The 20,295-nt window shown below is 38.3% G+C and overlaps 1 protein-coding gene across 2 annotated transcripts in view; it reads right to left on the reverse strand.

Annotated features, from left to right (window-relative positions):
* Positions 1–6,705: 6,705 nt before the first annotated feature.
* The window catches only part of SH3D19 (SH3 domain containing 19), a 137,636-nt gene continuing 124,046 nt past the window's right edge, over positions 6,706–20,295 (reverse strand). For both annotated transcript variants that reach the window (XM_034772942.1, XM_034772941.1), the window contains 6 exons: positions 17,855–17,913; positions 14,532–14,719; positions 13,839–13,891; positions 11,571–11,757; positions 10,020–10,117; positions 6,706–7,371 (listed from right to left, as the gene is read on the reverse strand). In XM_034772942.1, coding sequence (XP_034628833.1) covers positions 7,264–7,371; positions 10,020–10,117; positions 11,571–11,757; positions 13,839–13,891; positions 14,532–14,719; positions 17,855–17,913 — 693 coding nt within the window. In that variant the 3' untranslated portion in view covers positions 6,706–7,263. The remainder of the gene's footprint in view (positions 7,372–10,019; positions 10,118–11,570; positions 11,758–13,838; positions 13,892–14,531; positions 14,720–17,854; positions 17,914–20,295) is intronic.

Consider the following 20,295-nt stretch of genomic DNA (forward strand, 5'->3'; position numbering starts at 1 on the left):
AACGGAGGGCTTCTTCCATCAGCATAGATAATCCACCTTCCCGAGTCACGGTAGCTAGGTCAATGGGTGCGGTCTACTCTGGGGGTTAGATCGGTTTAACTGCATTGTTCAGTGGTATGGATTTTTTCACACCCCCGAGTGACATAATTATATTGACCTAATTTCCTAGTGTAGACCAGGCCAAAGAGTATGCTTTTAAAGTTTGCGGATGATACCAAGATGGAAGGGGTTGCAAATCCTTTGGAGAATAGGATTAGAATTCATAATGAGTTTGGCAAACCGGAGAAATGATCTGAAATAAATAGGATGAAATGCATAAGAACAAATGCAAGATACTACACTTAGGAAGGAATAATTAACTGCCAAATACAAAATGGGAAATGACTGCCTAGGAAGGCGTACTGCAGAAAAGGATCTGGGGGTTATAATGGATCACAAACTAAATATGAGTCAACAACAATGTAATACTGTTGTAAAGAAAGTGAACATTATTCTGGGATGTATTAGCAGGAGCGGAAAGGTAACCACAAGAATTAATTCGTCCACTCTACTGAGCACTGATAAGACCTCAATTAGAGTACAGCAGGGGTAGGCAAACTGATTTTCAGTGGCACTCACACTGCCCGGGTCCTGGACACCGGTCCGGAGGGCTCTGCGTTTTAATTTAATTTTAAATGAAGCTTAACCATCTATTTGCTTTACATAACAATAGTTTAGTTATATATTATAGACTTATAGAAAGAGACCTTCTAAAAATGTTAAAATGTATTACTGGCACGCAAAACCTTAAATCAGAGTGAATAAATGAAGACTCGGCCCACCACTTCTGAAAGGTGGCCGACCCCTGGAGTACAGTGTCCAGTTCTGGGCATCAGACTTCAGGAAAGATGTCCACAAATTGGAGAAAGTCCAGAGAAGAGCAACAAAAAATAATTAAAGGTCTGGAAAACATGACCTATGAGGGAAGATTAAACAAACCCATTTTTTTTCAGTCTGGAGATAAGAAGACTAAGGGGGGGACATAAGGTTGTTATGAATAGGGCGGGTGATAGTGTTCTTAACACTCTGGACAGGACAAGTAGTAATGGGCTTAAATTGCAGCAAGGGAGACTTAGGTTAGACATTAGGAAAAATTTCCTCCTAACATAAGGGTAGGGTAGTTAAGCACTGGAAAAAACTATCTAAGGAAGTTGTGGAATTTCCATCACCAAAGATTTTTTTAGAACAGGTTAGAGAAACCAGGGATGATTTAGATAATACTTAGTCCTGCCACAGTGCAAGGGATGGACTAGATGACTTATCAAGGTCCCTTCTAGTCCTACATTTCTATGATTTTTGTGACTGAGAAAACAAAGCTTTCAAAGTGACATAATTGAGTTGAGTTTGCTCTGTAAATTGATTTGCAATCCTTGGTAGAAACATTCTTACTAAATACTTGGGCAACAATTATATTTAAGCTAGGGAAACCAGATTGCCATTTAGCAGGAAGAGACATCCAACTGTATTGTTTTAGTTATGATAGCAATGTTAAAATAAGCTTATTTCTTTGTGTGGCACAAAGCAGAGCCAGCCGAAATTTTTTGAGTAGGTGGGTAACCTTACAGATACCAGAACGGATAGACTTCAGACCTGTCTGTCTGAAACAGGATTAAATTGAGTTGGAACTGCAAGAGTTCAGGGTACTTGACTATTTGACAGCAGCAAGGGTATTTGCCAAATTAGATCTTAAGAATTGTTCTCAATTCGTAACAGCTGCATGGTGGAAGTTCAGAGAATTCTGATGGTACTGTTACAGAATTTCTGCAGGCTTTATACCGGATGTAGTTACTGGAATATCAAAACATTTTGAGTGCTGGCTGGTCTCTTCAAAGTAAATCTGAAGTGTTCCAAAAGTCAGGCTATTCTGGTAAAATGTCTAAAAGATACCACTACAAAGAAGTGGTTGCAAGGTAATCTAATAAGAGCCCTGAACCTGATGTTGTCTTGTCAATTATATGAAATAGAAATGATTACCTTTCTTTCCAAAATAAAAATGTTAATATGAATTTAGTGTTCATAGGGTGCTGGATTGGCAGTCCTGGGGACCAAAGTTGTCTAAACAGAACAGAAAGTGGGGGTTCAAGTTTAGTTCAATTGCCCTGACCATTTCCATCCTTGCTATGTGCGCTACTAACAAGGGTGCTAATTATAATGGCTTTAGAGCTGCCTGTTTACTGGGAATTAGAGTGAAACTTCTCCATTCATTCTATATAGGCTTCTCAGGTGATAGTAATTTCCAGTTGTTTCTAGTGAAAGACACTGTATCCTGTTACCAATCTCCTGGACCATCTAGTTCTCCTATTATTAGCCTTTTTAACCTGTTGTATTCAAGCACGTAAGAGTGATTATTCTTACCTATTTACAACAATCCAACTACAATTGAGATTGCTGAGTCTCAAGTTGTACTGTTTTAATTATACCAGTACAGATAATGTTGTACAACCCCAATAGTATAGATGCAGTTAAACCACTATAAGAGTGCTTTAGCACTATAGCTTTATTCCTCTACGGGTAGGGAGATAAGCCATCCAGGTGTGACAGGTGCTATAGACGCATGCAATATTTTTGAGAGTATTGTTTCAACTTTATAAAAGTTACCTGTAGCTCTGAGCCAGGGATTGTATGCTAGCTCCATGGGTTGCTAACTCCCTCCAGGAACTAAAATCAGTGTGTGATGGGGGTAATTATTACAGACCCTGGGACAGGTAAGCAAGTCTGGAGAACTACTGAATGCTGGGTGAACTGCATATACTGGTTCTGGCTGAGTCCCAGAAAATAGAGAGAGGCTTTTGATATAAAGTCTCAGCTGAAATTGACTGAGAAGTACTTGATCTAAAAACTGACACAAACTGTTAACCAAGAGGGCAAACTCAGCTGAAAAGTTTGAAGGACTTCGGAACCTATCAGCGTTCCCCTGTGGAACCTGGGTGACATTTGGTAAGCTTAGCATTCATTTAGACAATTTATTATTTTGTTTTTCGGACTAAGGCATTAGAGAACTTATACATGTAAAGGCTGGCAGGCCCTTGAACTGCAGCTTAAATCCCTGGGTTGGATGGAGAGAGTCGTGTAAGGCTAAGGTTGTGTCATGGATATTTTTTAGTAAAAGTCATGGGCAATAAAGAAAAATTCACAGAAGCCTGTGACCTGTCCCTGACTTCTATTAAAAATATCTGTGATAAAATGGGAAGGGGTGGGGTGGCTCAGAGCTCCAGGGTCCCCCTGCGCCCTCCCCAGTGGCAGAAGCTGCGGGGGGGGGGGGGGCGGGGTTCTCCTGCCCTGCTGTGGTGGGGATACCTCACAGTTCCCTGCTGCTGCGGGAGGTGGTGCGACCCTGTAGGTCCCAGCCGCCAGGTCTGAAGTCACAGAGGTCTTTAGAAGTAATGGATTCTGTGACTTCTGACACAAAATTGTAGCTTTTGTCATGTGACACTTCTAATAGAGAGGTGATTGCTAGAGGCCTGGTCTATTGAACAGACTATGGAAGGACAAAGGTGCAATTATTTCCAAAATGGTGACTACTGGTGTAAGGCACATTTATACAGTGTACTATTTTTATTTATTTTTTTAAATCCCTAATGGAAATATTGATATAAGATCTGTGTATTTAAAGATATCAGTCCTTTCATTAAATCAGAATTAGTGAGCGTTAAAGGTAAATACAGACTCAAATGTGACTCAGACATACATATAAAAATTTATTGGTTAAATACAAATTTAATTTATACTGTTACCATAATTCTGGAGACAAATTTGGACTTGCAGAATGTAAAAGTTTTTATTTTGTACTATATATAAAAATCATGGAAAAATGTGTTCTGTTACAAAGATGCTACTTTCACTGTGGATGATTTAACAAAACACTAACAGCCTTAAGCTTAGGAAAACCACTCTATATCATATTAATGAATCATAGGCCCCTGGTTGAATTTCAAGATAGCATAATCTTTCATATTAATTGTAAATGTAATTTAGGATTTTCACAGGAATTTTCCCTTTTCATTTTCCCTTTCTGCTGAATTACATCCTTGTAATCAGTAGAGATTTTAGGTTTTTTCTGTGTAGACAATATATTTAGTTTAACAGTAAAGCAGATATTTTTTGCAGATTAATTTGATCAAGGGACTGAAATTTAAAGCGATGATTTTCTGAACTGGCAAAGCTACAATAATATAAAAAGCCCTTAGATGGCACTATTGTTCTGAATTTGCAGCTTCCAGCCATTTTATCCTTTTATGACTTAAACATTAAGTATAATACATAAGTGGTATTATGTTTGCTATATTTCCTGATTTAGTATTCAGAGTTACAAAATAAAATACAAGGATTATTCAATTAAACAGATGTTTATTTAAAAAGTTTGAAATGTAATGGATGTTACGCATTAAATTAAAGTGGTAAAAATTATTAATAGGCCAATATAGCCAAAACTTCACACACCCTTTTTCTTTTGGAAAAATTTATAAATTCAGCACTGTTGATTCAAAAATATTTGTATCAAAGCTTTAGAGAACTGACATAATGAAAGGGTCTACACAGCAAGGTAATGTGAACTGTGGGGGTGTGTGAGATATGCCCATGTTAATGTGCTTTAGAAATTAATGTCTCCATGTATACCCTGCTGGTGCACGGTAAAGGTTCACTAGTATGGTTTAATGTAGCACCGTTTGAAACAGCACTGCATTAAAGAGCACCAGTAATGTCTACACAGACCAATTAATGCACAGCACATTAGGGATGTGATTTCTGAAGTGCACTGTGGAGCCCATTACCCCCCCATGTAGACAAGCCCAAAGTCAAAAGTAAGTAAACATTGCACACTAATACCTTATCTGTCTCCTCAGTGATTTAGGTATCTCATTTGGAGGAAGCAAGCTGAGTAAGTGTCTTTTTTTATGAAGTTCTTAAATTTTTACTAGTTCTACTATTCAAAATATTTACAGGCGGTTGACCAATCGCATTGGCACAGAGCCATGGTGAAAGGAGTCCATTTTGCTTAAACCTTTGACATGGTACCCATATGGTAAAGCAACACTAGTTTTTTTTCTTCAAGTGAAGGGGGAGAAGACATTTCCAAAAGAGAGTACATATAGGTTTATCATTCTTAAGTGGAGTTAGAATTTACTTTTAGGGCACATTTGTCCATGAACTAAAAATTAAAAAGGCAAGTTTTGAGTGCTAACGTCTATTGTATTTTACTAGGGTTTTTATATAGTCCATTGCTATAGTATCTGAACATCCTTTCTATAAGCCCAGGGGAAATCATCATCATAAGATGAGAGATAGCAGTAGAGAGGCCTGTGTTAGACTTCAAAATTAAATCAAGATATTAAAGATGGAACTTGATAAAAAGGTCTCCAAACTTTAAATGATCAATGCTGAACCAACACCTTGATGCTCTGACTTTTACCCTATGCTATGCTTTTCTGATGGAAAGAGATTCTGAAAAGCCTAGCTTTCCTTATTTGCCACCTGCACATATTAATCCTCAGATATAATATACACGCAGTTTGTTCAGTTGCCTTGTTCTTCAGAGATTACAAAAGAGGCCAGTTGCTCATGTGAGAATAGGATACCATTGAACATGTACAGAATAAACTGCAGCATAATGAAGATTAAATGTTTTGATTTTGTTTTTTTACAGTACACATCGGCCCAGAATGGGAGGTGGGTTAACAATTAACTTGTTTAATATGGAGCTATTGTCAAACATTCTGGAAAGTATTGGTTTTTAGAATGCACTGTTCTTATCTGGAAATATGTCTAATATCAGACTTATTTAGTCTCTGTAATTTAACTTATATAATTTTGCATTGTTTTTGTTAAAAAAATATAAATCTTTGTGCCTGTTAGCAGCAGCCACCAAGAGAAATTAACCTTTCTGCCTTGACAGATAATTTACAATGCTACATCTTATATGTTATTTAGCTGATTTATAGAAAATAACTTTTAGTGGATACCTCAATTAGTTGTTCTTACTCATAGACATAAGGCTGTGAAATATTCCTATTAAAATAAACTATTTCACTGAAAAAAACAAAACAAAACACAAGAATGGCAGCCGCCGTGAAACGTGCTGGGGGTTTATAGAACGGCTAGGTAAACGTCTCTTGCTAATTTCAAACACTGTCAGGTTTGAATGTTAAACTGAAATGGGAATGGAAGTGGGTTTGTTTCTGTGTAAGAGAAACGAAGATTGACAAACCCAGAGACTGGATCAGAGAGGGAAAGAGAGAATTTCTAATAGGAAAACACTCTCCCTGGGGCACTAGCTTGAACCAACCAAAAGGTGAGGGTTTTTTTGTTTTTAAATGTTGGTGACTTCTCATCTATTCCTTAGCACACAGAGCAGGTTTCCCTTTAACTAGAAAAATGTGTTGGGGGGCAGACAGGTGTAATCACTCTTCAGTAAAAAAGATTGATGAGTTCATTCCAGTTTTATGAACTCTACAAGTACAAAAACCTTGAACTTCACATGTTCACTCAGCCCTACATTCAAAGATGGAGAAACTATTAAGTGAGTGAAGTTTTCTTAGCCTTTTGATCCTCCTGCTTGTTAGACTTTGGTATCCCATATATGAAATGACAAACTCTACAAGGTGTCGATCATACGTTAGGGCTTGACATTTTTCCGCAAGATAATAAATGGTACTTTTATCCTCTCAATCCTAAAACAACTGCTTTTTATTGCTAATGAGGATATTAACTCAAGCAGTAGTGAAATCTGAAAATCAAAAATGTGGTATACATATTTAACATACAATACTTAAATCTGCAAAATAAATGTATTTCTAAAAAGCCTATTAAACAATCTTAATTTATGCAAATTGTATGCAGGATAAATGAAATACCAGATCAGGTCAACTACTAGAATGCAGTTCACTTAATTTGTAAGATATTGTACTACATTTAATTTCCCTAGCTGGAAACTATTAAAAATCCTGTGGAAATTCTGTTTGCTAGCTCATGTGGAACATTCACAAAGTATGACTAAGTTTTGTTGTCACGGCAAATGTTGGTGTTTCAGGAATTAATATGTTATATATGATGTGGTTCTCTTTCTGGACAATATAGTGCAAATCATATTTGATAGTCAAAGTAATAACTCAAGTGACAACAAAGATGGTAGTTCTTTGTTTGCTGAAGTATAATGTGCCTTTGTGCTAGATAAGCATTTGCTTCCATATGCCTAGTGAGCAGAACTGGGCTCCATCCCTATGATATCTATAGAACTTGAACAAAATTCTTGGGAAATATTCCAGATTTGCCTTGTACTTCTCCACTCATCCAGTCTTCATCTACAGGTTCCAACTCTGTTATCATATCACCTGCCTGTAAGAAAATGAGCAATGATGAATCTTTTCTACTCAAATATAGCTTGATATGGGATTAGAGGGAGAAGCAGTAACAAAAATTCACCTCCATAAAACTTTGATTTATATAGAGAAAAATAAAAATACAATATTGGCAGCTCTTGCTAACTTTACATTTATACGAAGTAAAACATCTTCACAGACTTGGGAGACACCTATCTCGAAATATCCCATAGTTAGGGTTCTGTTCTGAGAAATGGGAGATGCAGGTTCAAATTCATGCTCCAAATCAGGGCAGGCCTCTGAGCATGTCTATCACATTGGGCCCCTTAGGCAAGATAAGTGGGGCAATGCCTAATTGGCAGATCCCACCAGGGCTTAGGCATGAGCTAGGTGCCTGGACTGAAGCAACTGTGTACCTGGCTAGCAGTGGATTTTTAGGCATCTAATGAACTTTATCACTGGAAACTTAGGTGCCTGGAAACAAAGTTATAGCAGCTGAGCAGGGATTTTGAAAATCTAATTTTTTTGATGCAGGTACCTAAAGTTACAGTTAAGTCCCTACATTTCTTTTTGGATCTAGCCCCTTGAGTTTTGGTGTATATATATAACAGAGTATATGCTGATGAGCCACTTAAACTTCTTTGTCATGGAACAGGGAAGTATATTCTCCCTTAACTGGTTTTTTTTTTTCCTAGTAAGTACAATTCCTTTTCGGCTCTTTGCTACAAGTTAAGTGTCTGACCCCCATTGTTCTTGTTATCCATCCCTGACACTCACTCCTTTTCTTCATATTACGGTTCCCAAAAGTGAGGCACAATGGTCTGAGGAGTTTAACAGGTTGTCTGAAGTGGACTAAAATTAGTACTGTCTGATCTACTATTCCTTGCTCCTATTTTCATCATGCTGTGCCCCATGCTTAATCTAAAATTCTCTCTCATAGTCCTGTCCTTTCTTCCAGTGCATTGGTTCTGCTTTTATTCTAGAATACTCTGCTCCTGTAGTCTCCCAAGAACATAAAACTTAAGTGCTCAACATAGGATCTGCTTTAGTCACAGTAAAAGGTAATATTTTTGAGATTACTATTTATCTGATCTTGCTTTGAATGTCTTATGCAGGTCTTGCCAATTTAAGTTTCAAGTTCCCTCAGTATCTAGGTCATTGGTTCTGATATACTATAGACCCACTCCTTCTTGCTAACATCTTTTACCTCTTCAAATAGTCTGTCTGAATACCCAGCAAGCAGTATGTCATTTGATTTTCTATGTCACAACTGCATGCTGTGCTGTGAAAACGTCTCAGGAAACCCAAACACACTGTACTGAATGTATTTTAAAGAGCCCACCATCATAGGGTGTAGGTGCTGCAACTACTACTGTTACGTTCCTATATTTCATCCCGTCTTCTGTTTCCTAGGCACAGTGGGATAAATTCTATCATGCCCTATTTGATCAGATCTCTAATTTTTGATACAACTGAAAATGAATGCATCTGGTCAGAAAACTTCATTTTATCTTTTTTCTAAGAAGTGTGACAAGGTGACAGGATCAATTTGTCAAACTAAAACTACGATCTGACTTTATTCAAGATATTTTATTCCTTTCCGAACAGCTGTACCCTGACTGAAGTCACAGTAAAGTTATAGAAAAGACAAAAACATCCACATTAACAGAGGTACAGACAAACACTTGGGACTTCGATAGTTGCTACTACTCATCAAAAAGTTAACGTTTTGGAAAGATCCCCAGTAAACAGACAAAGATCCAGGAGCAAATCCTAGTTTGACTAAGTGATACACCCTCATGATGTACCCTGCTAGGACATACTGTAAAATAGACCTTTTGTAGCATGCAGATTTTCAACTTTTCCCTTTGGGAACAGACACATTGTGGTCAGTCCATGTATTGCAAGTGTCCTGAAACAATTGATTCATTTTCAGTAAATAACCACTTGGCTGCTGAGTCTCAGGTTCATCTAATATTCTAGTGATCTTCCTGGAATGTTGATGAAGAGTACCTGGATGTGGGCTTTCCTAGTACTAGCACAGTTATATATTTGCACTGTTAGCAGAGGTGGATATGCTAGCTCTAAGCACTACAGAGGCTGAGTAGATGTTTGATATGAGGCATTTATAAACTGCTACTTTATTGACCTCGTAACTTTCAAATCTGAATGTGGTAACTCTTGCTGGGCAGCCTGGGGTCAACATAACCAGCCAAAGGAGGATCAGCCCACTGCAAAGCGAGTCTTCCTGGAGTGCAGATTCATTGTAATTGCTCCTATGCCAACCTCCCTACTGCTACCGTAGAAGCATTTCTGGCATGGATGGGGCTTCCCTATCCTTCATGGATTCACAGAGCTGTTGTTTCAACCCCTTGGGGCTGGTTGATAACCTACTCTAATTTATGCCACGGAACTGGACTGACACAGGGCAGCAGATTTCAAAGGTGGGCATTATGCCATCTTTGTGCCCCTTTCACTCCCCCACTCTGTCCAAGGATTTGGCCTTATTTCCAGAGCAGTAAAAGTTTTCCTTTTCTAGCTGTGTTTCTAAGGTAGATGAGGTCCAGCTAAGTTGGTCTGCTCCATACAATCTGCCTTCTCAATAGACTGCTGCCCCATCTCTTTCGAGGTCTGTGAGCTAGCAGCAATGACTAAGATATTTACCTTGAAGGAGAGCTCATCCTCATTCTCTCCCTGGAAGTCATACAAAGCCTTGGCTTTTCCTTTCCTGCATCCTGGAGACTGTGCTGTCTTTACTCCAGCTGTAGAATATCGACAACACACAAGAGATTACAAAATATTTGCTTAAAATATAAAAACAATTTTTAAAGAGAATTCCCCAACAAGACGAGGTTTTCAGTGCTTGGACTCTCTCTCCCTACATTCACAGAGTGCATTATTAGTTCATAGTGTGGAACACAACTGCAATAAATCCTACATGTTGCATGGGTCACAATAATATAATAAAATAATCATACTGAGAAATGAACTTCTACCACTATAAAAACTCAACATCTTTCACTTGAAATCTGCTGTTGATATTCCTTACAGACAGATTATTTCCTCTGCAGTAGAAATGAGTTCATTTCATAGGAAGGGGATTTCAGAGATTGAGTCAAGAGCTTGTCCCACTGCTTACCTACCCAACCCTTCTCATTAACTGAAGTGTTACAGGGAGGAGCTGGTCTTTTCTCTTCCTAACTGGAAAATGTAATGCAGGGATATTCAATAGGAGGACTGCAGGCCAAATCTGGACTTCCAGATGCTTTTGAATGGACCCTGAAATCTTTTTATTATGATTATTATTTTTTATTTTTTCTGGAGCCTGGACTTTGACAAAAAAATAATTGACTACCCTGATGTAATGTATATAGTAATGGATCAGTAGGTAACAGTATCAAACTCTGAAACTGACTATGTAAAGCCACCTTACTTTCTGTATATTCTGAATCACAGGTATTTAATTGAGTGGGAAAAAACCTAAAATTTTACTGCTTTTGACTACTGTTAGCCATAGAGAACTAATTCCATTCTTAGAGAGTGAACTAGACTGGTTTCATGCTCATGTTTCTTCAATTAAACAGAATAGAGTAAGTTATTTTTTTTGGACAGGGCCATCAATGCAACTCCACTGTCCACAAATTATGGGCCGAATCTTCAGTGGAGCTACACTGATTCATACCAGCTGCCAACTTGGCTCAGTGTCTTCAGTTACACCTGTGAAACCCCACTGAAGGCTATAGCATTGGACAGCTGTAACTGCAGATTTAATTTGAAGACAATGGTTTTACCTCAGTGATAAAGCCCAGGCCAAAACTAACCTGGCTTTCCTGTCAGATGTTAGTATTACTTTAGAGTACAGGGCACATTAAACATTCCAAGCAGTAATTAAACCTGGATATTGTTTACTGATACAAAGATCAGCTTCAAATGCAAACTTAAATTAGAGCAAAGTTCTCATCTCTAATGGTATCTTTTCAGCTGTAATAATTGGCTCTGTGCCATTATTTGGGAAATGTTGGTTCAAGGTCTAGTTTGATTTCTAGACAATGGCATGTCACTGTAGTATTGCTTAGTGTTACAGATATACCTAGCTAATTACATCACTAGGAACTAGAGCACCAATCGTCATTATGAGCACTTCAAATAAGTGTGTTTGTTACCAGGGATTTGGGTTAAGAAATGAGAATTTATCTTCCACTAGAAATACTGTACCGGAGCAGGTCTGAACAAAAACTGCTGGGAAAATGCCTTCGCTATCATTCAGTCTCCCTCTGCACCACTCTGAGTCCACATGCTCCAATATCTGGATGTAGTCTCCCTTTTTAAAGGATAAGTCTTCATTGGTTTCTGCTGTAAAATCATGAAGCGCTTCACACCACTCTCCAGACTGTCTATCAGTCTGTCAAAGTAAACAAACACAAGACCTGTTTGCAGGAAATGTCAAGTATATTTTAAAACAGAGACTTGGGTGGAGCCATAGATTTAGACAGGGAGGGTAACCCCCATGAATACAATCTATTTTTTTTTTCATAATATTATATTTGCTTAATTGGTTTAACACACATTAGAGCAGGGGTAGGCAACCTATGGCATGCGTGCCAAAGGCGGCACGTGAGCTGATTTTCAGTGGCACTTGCACCGCCCGGGTCCTGGCCACCCATCCGGGGGGGGCCTCTGCATTTTAATTTTATTTTAAACATTTTAAAAACTTTATTTACTTTACATACAACAATAGCTTATTTATATATTATAGACTTATAGAAAGAGACCTTCTAAAAATGTTAAAATGTATTACTGGCATGCGAAACCTTAAATTAGAGTGAATAAATAATGAAGACTAGGCACACCACTTCTGAAAGGTTGTCAACCCCTGCATTAGAGTATTGAAGTTAAGGGGTGGGGTGTGGGGGGAGAGAGGGAGAGTTTTATAACAATCCTGACTTGCAAAGTGTACAGAGGAGATCGTGAATCCACAGACTTGGTTTACGATGCTTGTAGAGGTGCACAATCCTTTTCTTAGCACTGTGCTTTGAAAGGAAGAGAGTCAAGCAAATTTTGAATATGATCTTTTGTGTGCACATGTTTTACTTTAAGAGATGTCTAAAAGGGAAAAATTACAAGAGGCCTGAAAAGTAGATTTTGAAAATATTGTTGTTTTGTCCCCCTGGTCACTTATTAACAACACAGGAAAGTGTCACACTGCCACAGAAGCTGGTTTTCAAGGAGGCTCTGCTGAATGAACAGGAACACAGGAAAGTGAAGGGGTAATTTGTACCAAAGCCACACAATCAACTGGTTCAACTGAATTTAAACGTCATGATCTCCCTGACCCCTACTCTTTTGTTTTAACCCAGGGCTATGAAATGCATGGCTTGTATAATGTATTGATAGGACCTGCCTGGCATATTCAGATTGTCCATAATCTAAGTTTTCATAAATTAAATAAATTCTCTGTAGCTATGAGGGCTAGAACCTTGCAAATGGGAACAGTATGTAAGTGATTCAGCGCAAACTGCTCTATCCCTTATTAATCTGACTGAAGTGTTATCTTCAAAGCCCAATGACAAAAATTTCCTCCCACCATTAGCTATGTAATCACTGATCATTTTTTTCATCTAGGGGATAAATGGGAGTAGAGTCCACTGGGTTGGGAAATAGGAGTTGCTATAGGGAAGGAAATGTGGAAGAAAGAACAGAGAAGATTCACAAAGGGAGGGAAAGAAGATAAACAAAGGGCGAGAATAGTGGCTGACTTTCTTATTCAATGATGAATGTTACAGGAAGGCACTGAACCAGTAAGAGCTAACTTTAGATATTTATTACATACAGCCCATATATCTGATCGCTGTCCAAACTACTGCTGAAAGCAGCAGGTATTCCACTGTGAGTTGTGGGGGCATAGAGTGCTGAATGTATAACCAGGGCCACAGACCTTAATTAAACAAAGAATTAATCCCTTCCCACAAATGAATTACCCCTGTGTAAACCATTATATCATATGTGCTCTATACAGTTGTAGCTTAGAATAACATTTCAATGATCATCCAATTTAAGAAACTTTCACGTGGGTTACTCCTGTCTCATACTGTCTGCCTCCCCTTTTAACATATTTAGTGGCGGGATAACAGAAACAAAAGACACTATCTAATGCCCATTACAAATTAAAAGCAGACTAAACTAAACTACAGTAGCTCAACAAATCACAAGAGACTGAACAATAGAAATTGCCTAAACAAAGGAAATAAGAGTAAGAACTATGTCTGATGACTTCCTGCTAACTGAATCATTTCATCAATTGCAATTGAGGTTTCTATGAGTAATTATTTACACAATGCACTGAGAATAAGATGCTTAATAATGCCTACTAATTTCGATGAAGGTTGTGTAGCTGATCCTCCCTATGCATCACTATGAAAATTTATCTTATGCAATTTACCTCATGTTAATTTGGCTTCAGTGTATTGAATTCCAATAGCCTACCTGAGAAAGACAAGCAGAACTCTCCCTCTTGTTCTTCAGTGGTGCTCCTACACCTACATAATAAAGTATAAACGGTTCAAATAGTTGCTCTTGCTCTTCAGAATTTCAAGTGATGTGAGTTCAACATGTTGGAGAGGAAGTGAAAATCAAGAACAGCATTTTGCGATACCATATTACAGTAAAAACTTTTTTATCCAGCATGTTGGGGGTATGCGAGGTGCTGGTAAGTGAAAAATTCTAGTTAACTAAGAGGGAGAGAGTTTGGCCCATGCCCCCTCCTGCACTCCAAACCCCTCGTGACCATTCCTCCGCCTAGGAGCAGCGGGGACATGTCGCTGCTTCCGTGCAGCCATGCGGATCCAGGTAGGGAGCCTGCCAGTCCTGTGCCAGCCGGACTGCCAGTTTATAGAGCGTTTCAGCTAGTAAAGTGCTGGATAACACAGCTTTTACTGTATTCAAGAACTGGCTTCTCTTCAAAAGGCTAATTTTCCTTTCAATTTTCACTTGTTTGTCCTCTTTCATTTTTGTCTCGTCTTCACTAATCCTTTCCTCATTTTTAGTAGTCCTTCTAAATAAAGTGCATTTTTCTTTTCAACTCCTCATACATTATGTCATACTACCTACATGCAATACTAAATGGTATACACTGACTCTATTCCAGTTACACACTTAGAGAATGCTGATATATTGTACCTAATCCAGGCAGATCTTCAATAATTTCCACAAAGTTCAAGGGGAAAATTCCAGATGTGCCTTTCAGCTCTCCACTGGCCCATTCTTCATTTACATATTCCTTAAGAAGAATAATTTCACCTTCTGAAAAACTTAGCTCATCTTTCTGATCTCCGATATATTCAAACCGAGCTACGCATCTCGGACCCCTGCACAAACAAAAGAATAAGTTGGCTTTACATATTAATTTTAATATTTTTGTCATTTCACTTCTTGTGGGCATTACACAGCCAGAACAAATTGCATAGGATACCCACAATAGTGATCATGAAGCAAAATCCACCATATTTATATCTTTCTGGCCAAGATGGTTAAAAATGGGGGCCTAAAGGTTGTACTGAGACAGCACAAAGCAGGCAGAAAGCTGCCCTAAACGGGTACAAACTATCCATAGGCCTAGCTCTCCAATATCCAATCCCTGCCTCTCAGTAGGGTGTATGTCGAGTGGGAAGTAGCAGGCTGTAGGATGCCAGGAGTGGGAGGGAGTGAGGCAGCATGGGCAGTGCTGTGGCTGATCCCTAGCTGGCACCTTGGTCCTGGAGAGCTGCTTTCAATTGCATCAGGTCTCTTTTCCTGGCTGGCCTGCCCAGGATCAGAGGTTTGGAAAGCTGACTCGAAGCCACCCTGCCCCTGTCCACTCATATTTTGCACAGTTAAGAAGCTGGCCAATAGAATATTTCCAAGTTAAGAAATACACAAAAAAGGGAAAGTAATGCGGTCTTATTCTGCTGAAGCCACATTTAAAAAAAAAAAATCTGAGCAACATAGGCTTTTAAAATATTTTTTTATAGCTGGACAGCCTGTAGTCAATCTTCAGTGGAGGGGACGGGGCGGGGGACACACATCAGCAATGGCTGCAATCACATTTTTATTTAGTCTGTTTGACAGATGAGCCACTGTGAAATGTTAGTTTAAATAGTACAGCAAGATTCACACACCTCCTCCCCCCCAAAACCTTGAAAATGCAGCATGATGTTTTGTAGCAGAGAAGACAATTTTCCTCTATTGGGACAAGCTTTATTTTTCCATGGTGGATTTCAGAAAATATAAACTCTTAATGTAGGGGGGGGGGGGGAAATCAATGCCCCTGACAGCTTTACAATTTACAGCAAGATACTACACACTGAATTCAATTTTTTTCATTTAACTGGAACACAAAGTTGCTGTGTAGCAATATTTAAATCACTGAATGCACCAATTATTTATCATTTAGTACCACCCCCAGAAATACAGGGTGAAGGAGGCTGTGACCCTAAGAGCTCCCCCATGCCAAACTGCATTCTGTTGTCATGCTATTTTCCCAAAAGGTGGCATGTAATATATCACTGGAAAACTAATAACTCACTGATCATTAATATTCTTGCACAATGAATATATAGTTAACCCACAAAGAACTGTAAAGATGTGCTGGAAATATGTGACTAAAATGTGTTTAAACCAGGGATGTCAGGGAGAATTCATAAACAGGTTTTCTCCAGACAAAGGAAAGAGGCCAACATCTCAGATCAGATGTGGCCAAATTCAATGGGCTAGTCACTTGTATCAGAGGTTGCAGGATGGGATAATTTGCGTTTTAAAAATCACCAGCAAGGGAGGAACCAGCACAGAATCTACACCAGACAGCATGGTGTCCACACCCAGCAGAGGAAAGGAACTTTATCTGAGGATACACTTCAAAATAATACATTTCAAAGGTTTACTGGACTATAAGGAGGGGAGTGAACCCCTTAGTTATCCTTCACCTTAGGAATGAAAGAAACCAAGCGCTTTCAGCTCCATGTGTTGAATCCTGGCTAAAGGTCTAGCCAGCCATGCGAGAAGAAAGACTATGGTGAGAAAAACCGCTTTGAAGAAAAGACACTAGTATGTTAAGTAGTTTTAGACTTAGAATCATATTTTATTTTGTTTGTAACCATTTCTACCCTGATTCCTTATATTTGGTATCACTTAAATCTGTGTCCTTTTGTTAACAAACCTGTTTTGCTTATACCATACACCAACTCAACGCTTTGATTGAAATAGACTGTTGGTTAGCCCCATTGAATGTAATAAGCTACTGTGTACTGTCTTGTTAAAGGACCAGCAAACTTGTTTTTGTGAGTGTTGCAGAAAGACGTCTCTGAGGAACTTGGGAATGGGGTTCACTGATTGTTACCTGCGAGACAGGGTTTGGACTGGCAGAATCCTAAAAAGTTTGCTGGCAAGGCACACAAGCCAGTGTGTCGGAGAGCTGACACATAGCAAGTGGGAACTTTGCTGCTGCTACGCTGAGTCTGAGAGGGGCAATACAGAAACTCACAGTTTTGGGAACCCCAACAGATTGTCACACAGGTGTAAAAAGGAATCCCTGCCCACTCCCCATCTCTTTCTGTGACATCATTTGAACCCTGATCACATATTGGTCACCCTTCTTCATAATTCTAAATTTTTCAGTTTATTTTGCTAAAAGTTAGTAGTTGTTTTTTTAAGAGGGTGATATGGAGGGACTTTTAAAATCAGATTGCTACTGTTGATCTTTTCTAGTGACTTTCAAAGCTACCAGAAAAGTGGAGTTTGAATAGTTCTACTATTAATTTGAGATTATTTTTTTTTTAACTTTACCTTTAAGGGAAAGGCTCAGACTGTTTTGTGTAACCCACCTCTGCTTCATTTTGTTTTTTACTTTGCAAGTGAACAATCATGTAAGTCAACAAACTAGCACTGTCCAAAAATGATACTATGGAATGCAACTGAAATCGAGTTGTATCCATTTGCACCAGGAATGATACTGCCTCTCATAGTCTTTCTGTATCAAAATAAGTCTATAATAATTGATCATGTGAGGTGCTGAGCACATACAATTAATGGGAATGGTAGGTGCACAGACCCTCTCAGCATCAAGCCCTAGAAATAGCTCTTCTCAGTATCTCAAAAAAGCAGATTTCAAAAATGATTTATTTCAAAGTCAATATCAGCTGCCATTTCTTAAATCCGTGAAGTTCAGTCTGTTGTTTATATTCCATCCAAAAATAAAATTGCATTGTTTTTAGTCATCTTTCAGGAATATTTGTTCTATTTTACAGTAATTAGTGCTTAATTTCATATGAATTAGACTAAAAATGGAAAGATTCTTATTCAAATATTCCTAGTTTGCAAAAATTAAACAGCATAAACTAAAATATTGGTGCATCAGAGTTTGACTAAATTAATGCTAATGCCTCTGTAAATCTGAAGTAATCTTCTGCTTATTTGTTTTTCATATATGTCAAGATGAAAAAGAGAGCAACAATGTGTATGAAACTCACGTAATACATGGTGATGAAAACAATACTTTTTTCCTGTTCTCTTCCTCTGGAACATCAATCTAATAATGAGAAGACCAAAAAACAAAACACAATAAAAAACAATACACAATCAATCTTAAAATTATAGTGGCATAAATTTAGCATATTTAATGTCAAAATTAGAATATTCTCCATTCAAATTAGTTAATTACATTGCAGTTTCAGCTGCAGGTGCCACACATAGGGTGACCAGATGTCCTGATTTTATAGGGACAGTCCCAATATTTGGGGCTTTGTCTTATATAGACATGTATTATCTCTCACCCCGTCCCAATTTTTCACACTTGCTATCTGGTCACCCTATCCACATGGCACTACATAATCACTGGAATGTTCTGATCATTGGCTACATTGGGGGTGGGTGGGTGCTGTTTTGGCATAATCACTTAACTCTTTGATGCCAGGGGCCCATCATCATTGCTATTCAACATTATGGAAAGAAACAACAACGTTTCATAATTTACATTACTAACAGTGTGTTTTAATAGCAACAATCCTCTTTGTTGACTGACAGAAAATGGAATTGGATGCTACTACACACTGTTGCTTTTGGCTCCAGGCTCATAATTGATATTGCAATCTATTATCTGCTAGTGCAATTCACAATAGTCAAGATTACTGTTTAGAAATATCCATTCCGGGCTTTGATCATCCAGATTTTGCCATCTGTACCCCCAAATAAACTAACACGTCTCAAATTGTTCTTCAGTCTGCATGCAAAGACAGAACGTAAAAAGAGATTAAGTGTCACCAAAAGCCCTCTTCCTTATCCCATTTGGAGCTGTAGGCTGTGCACTAAGGGACCCTGCATGTGTATGGTTTTAAGATTTTATTTAAAAATATCATCACAGTCATCATCTCATCTCTTATCACACAAGAGAGCTACAAAATATGCAGCATGGCCTAGTGGACTAAACATAAGATTGGGAGTCAAAAGACCTTGTTTGTAGTCCTGGTTCTGTCACTACTCACTGAGGGCCTGACCCAAGTCCCTCACTAATCAATGGGAGTCTTTTCATTGAACATCTGTGGGTGCTGGATTGGGCCATGCTTTACCTTGGGATAATGCCTACCTGACAAGGGCATCACGGGGATTAATTAGTTAATGTTTGAAGTGTACCATAGATGCTAAGTATTATTATTTGATGCCTAGACCTCATGCTGATATCCAGCTTAACATTATGAGCTAGAGATAGAATTGGCCCTTGGATCAGTACTGAATCTCTGGCCCCAATGAGCTGATTATCTCTGTTAACTGTTTTTTTTATAAAGTGTTCTTTCTTCCCAACAGATTGTTTTAAAATTGCCAAACTGTAAAGAAAATATTTTAGTGCTAAAAGAGTTCAATTCATTTTTAAAAATAAAATAAACTTTCAAAATTAAATATTAGTATGTAAGAATCATTCCTGGGTACACAGAAAAAATTAAAATGAGAGCAGCTCAGGAACACGCTCCTAGGTTCATTTCCCCCTTATTTATTAGCTACTGGATCCCACAGTATGTTTTCTAACAATTCCAGTATTGTCTGACAGAATGAGCCAAATGCAGGCCTGGCGCAGCTCCACTGACTTTGGACTTATCTATACAGTGCCCCAGTGCAAATTAGAGGAGCATGAGTGCTCTGCTCCAACTAGACCTCACTGACACAAACTAAAAAGGTACCTATTTCATGTTAACATAATTTTGTTTCAAACAAGATTGTGCATGTTTACACCAGTGCTGAATTTGGCCCAGGATGCTCACTCCACTGTTTTAAAACAGAATAAAACTTTGTTTTAAAAGTTAGCCATCAATAGAAATCAAATTGTGAATTACATAATGTTTGTTTGGAAACATGAAGAAGGTGAAGGGTGCAGTCTATTTACCTAACAAATCTCAGTATTAGTCCTGTGTGGGTGTAACACCCCCACCCATTCTCACTATTCCTAACTATGACAATATTTATTATTCAGTAATGGTATTGAGCATATTAAAACTCACTGACCTAAACCGTTAAAAAATGGAATCAGAGTCTGTTGTGTACAACTCCCTCACGATGGTTAGAAAATACCTAAAGTTATTAATGTAGCAGCAGTTCCAAAAGTAAGTTGTGCATGTGTAACTTAAGGTGTGATTTTAACCCCAGTTAGTTAAACCAGTGTAAAAAACTGTATGATCATGGTGAAACACTGTATGAACATTTTGGACTAGTTAAAGTTGATTCCTAATGGACTTGAGCTAAACCAAAATCACCATGTCCACAAAGCCTTTGGCACCATTTTAACTAAACTGGCTTAAAATCACATCTTAAGTATCCACATAAGTAAGCCCACAGAAATGTGACATTGCTTGCCTTAGGTCCCATATTGAGACAATGGCAGGGCTGGGAATGGAATCCAGATCTCTTGACTTCCTTGAACAGT

The sequence above is a fragment of the Trachemys scripta genome, chromosome 5 (assembly GCF_013100865.1).
Source record: "Trachemys scripta elegans isolate TJP31775 chromosome 5, CAS_Tse_1.0, whole genome shotgun sequence".
Classification (NCBI taxonomy): Eukaryota; Metazoa; Chordata; order Testudines; family Emydidae; genus Trachemys; species Trachemys scripta.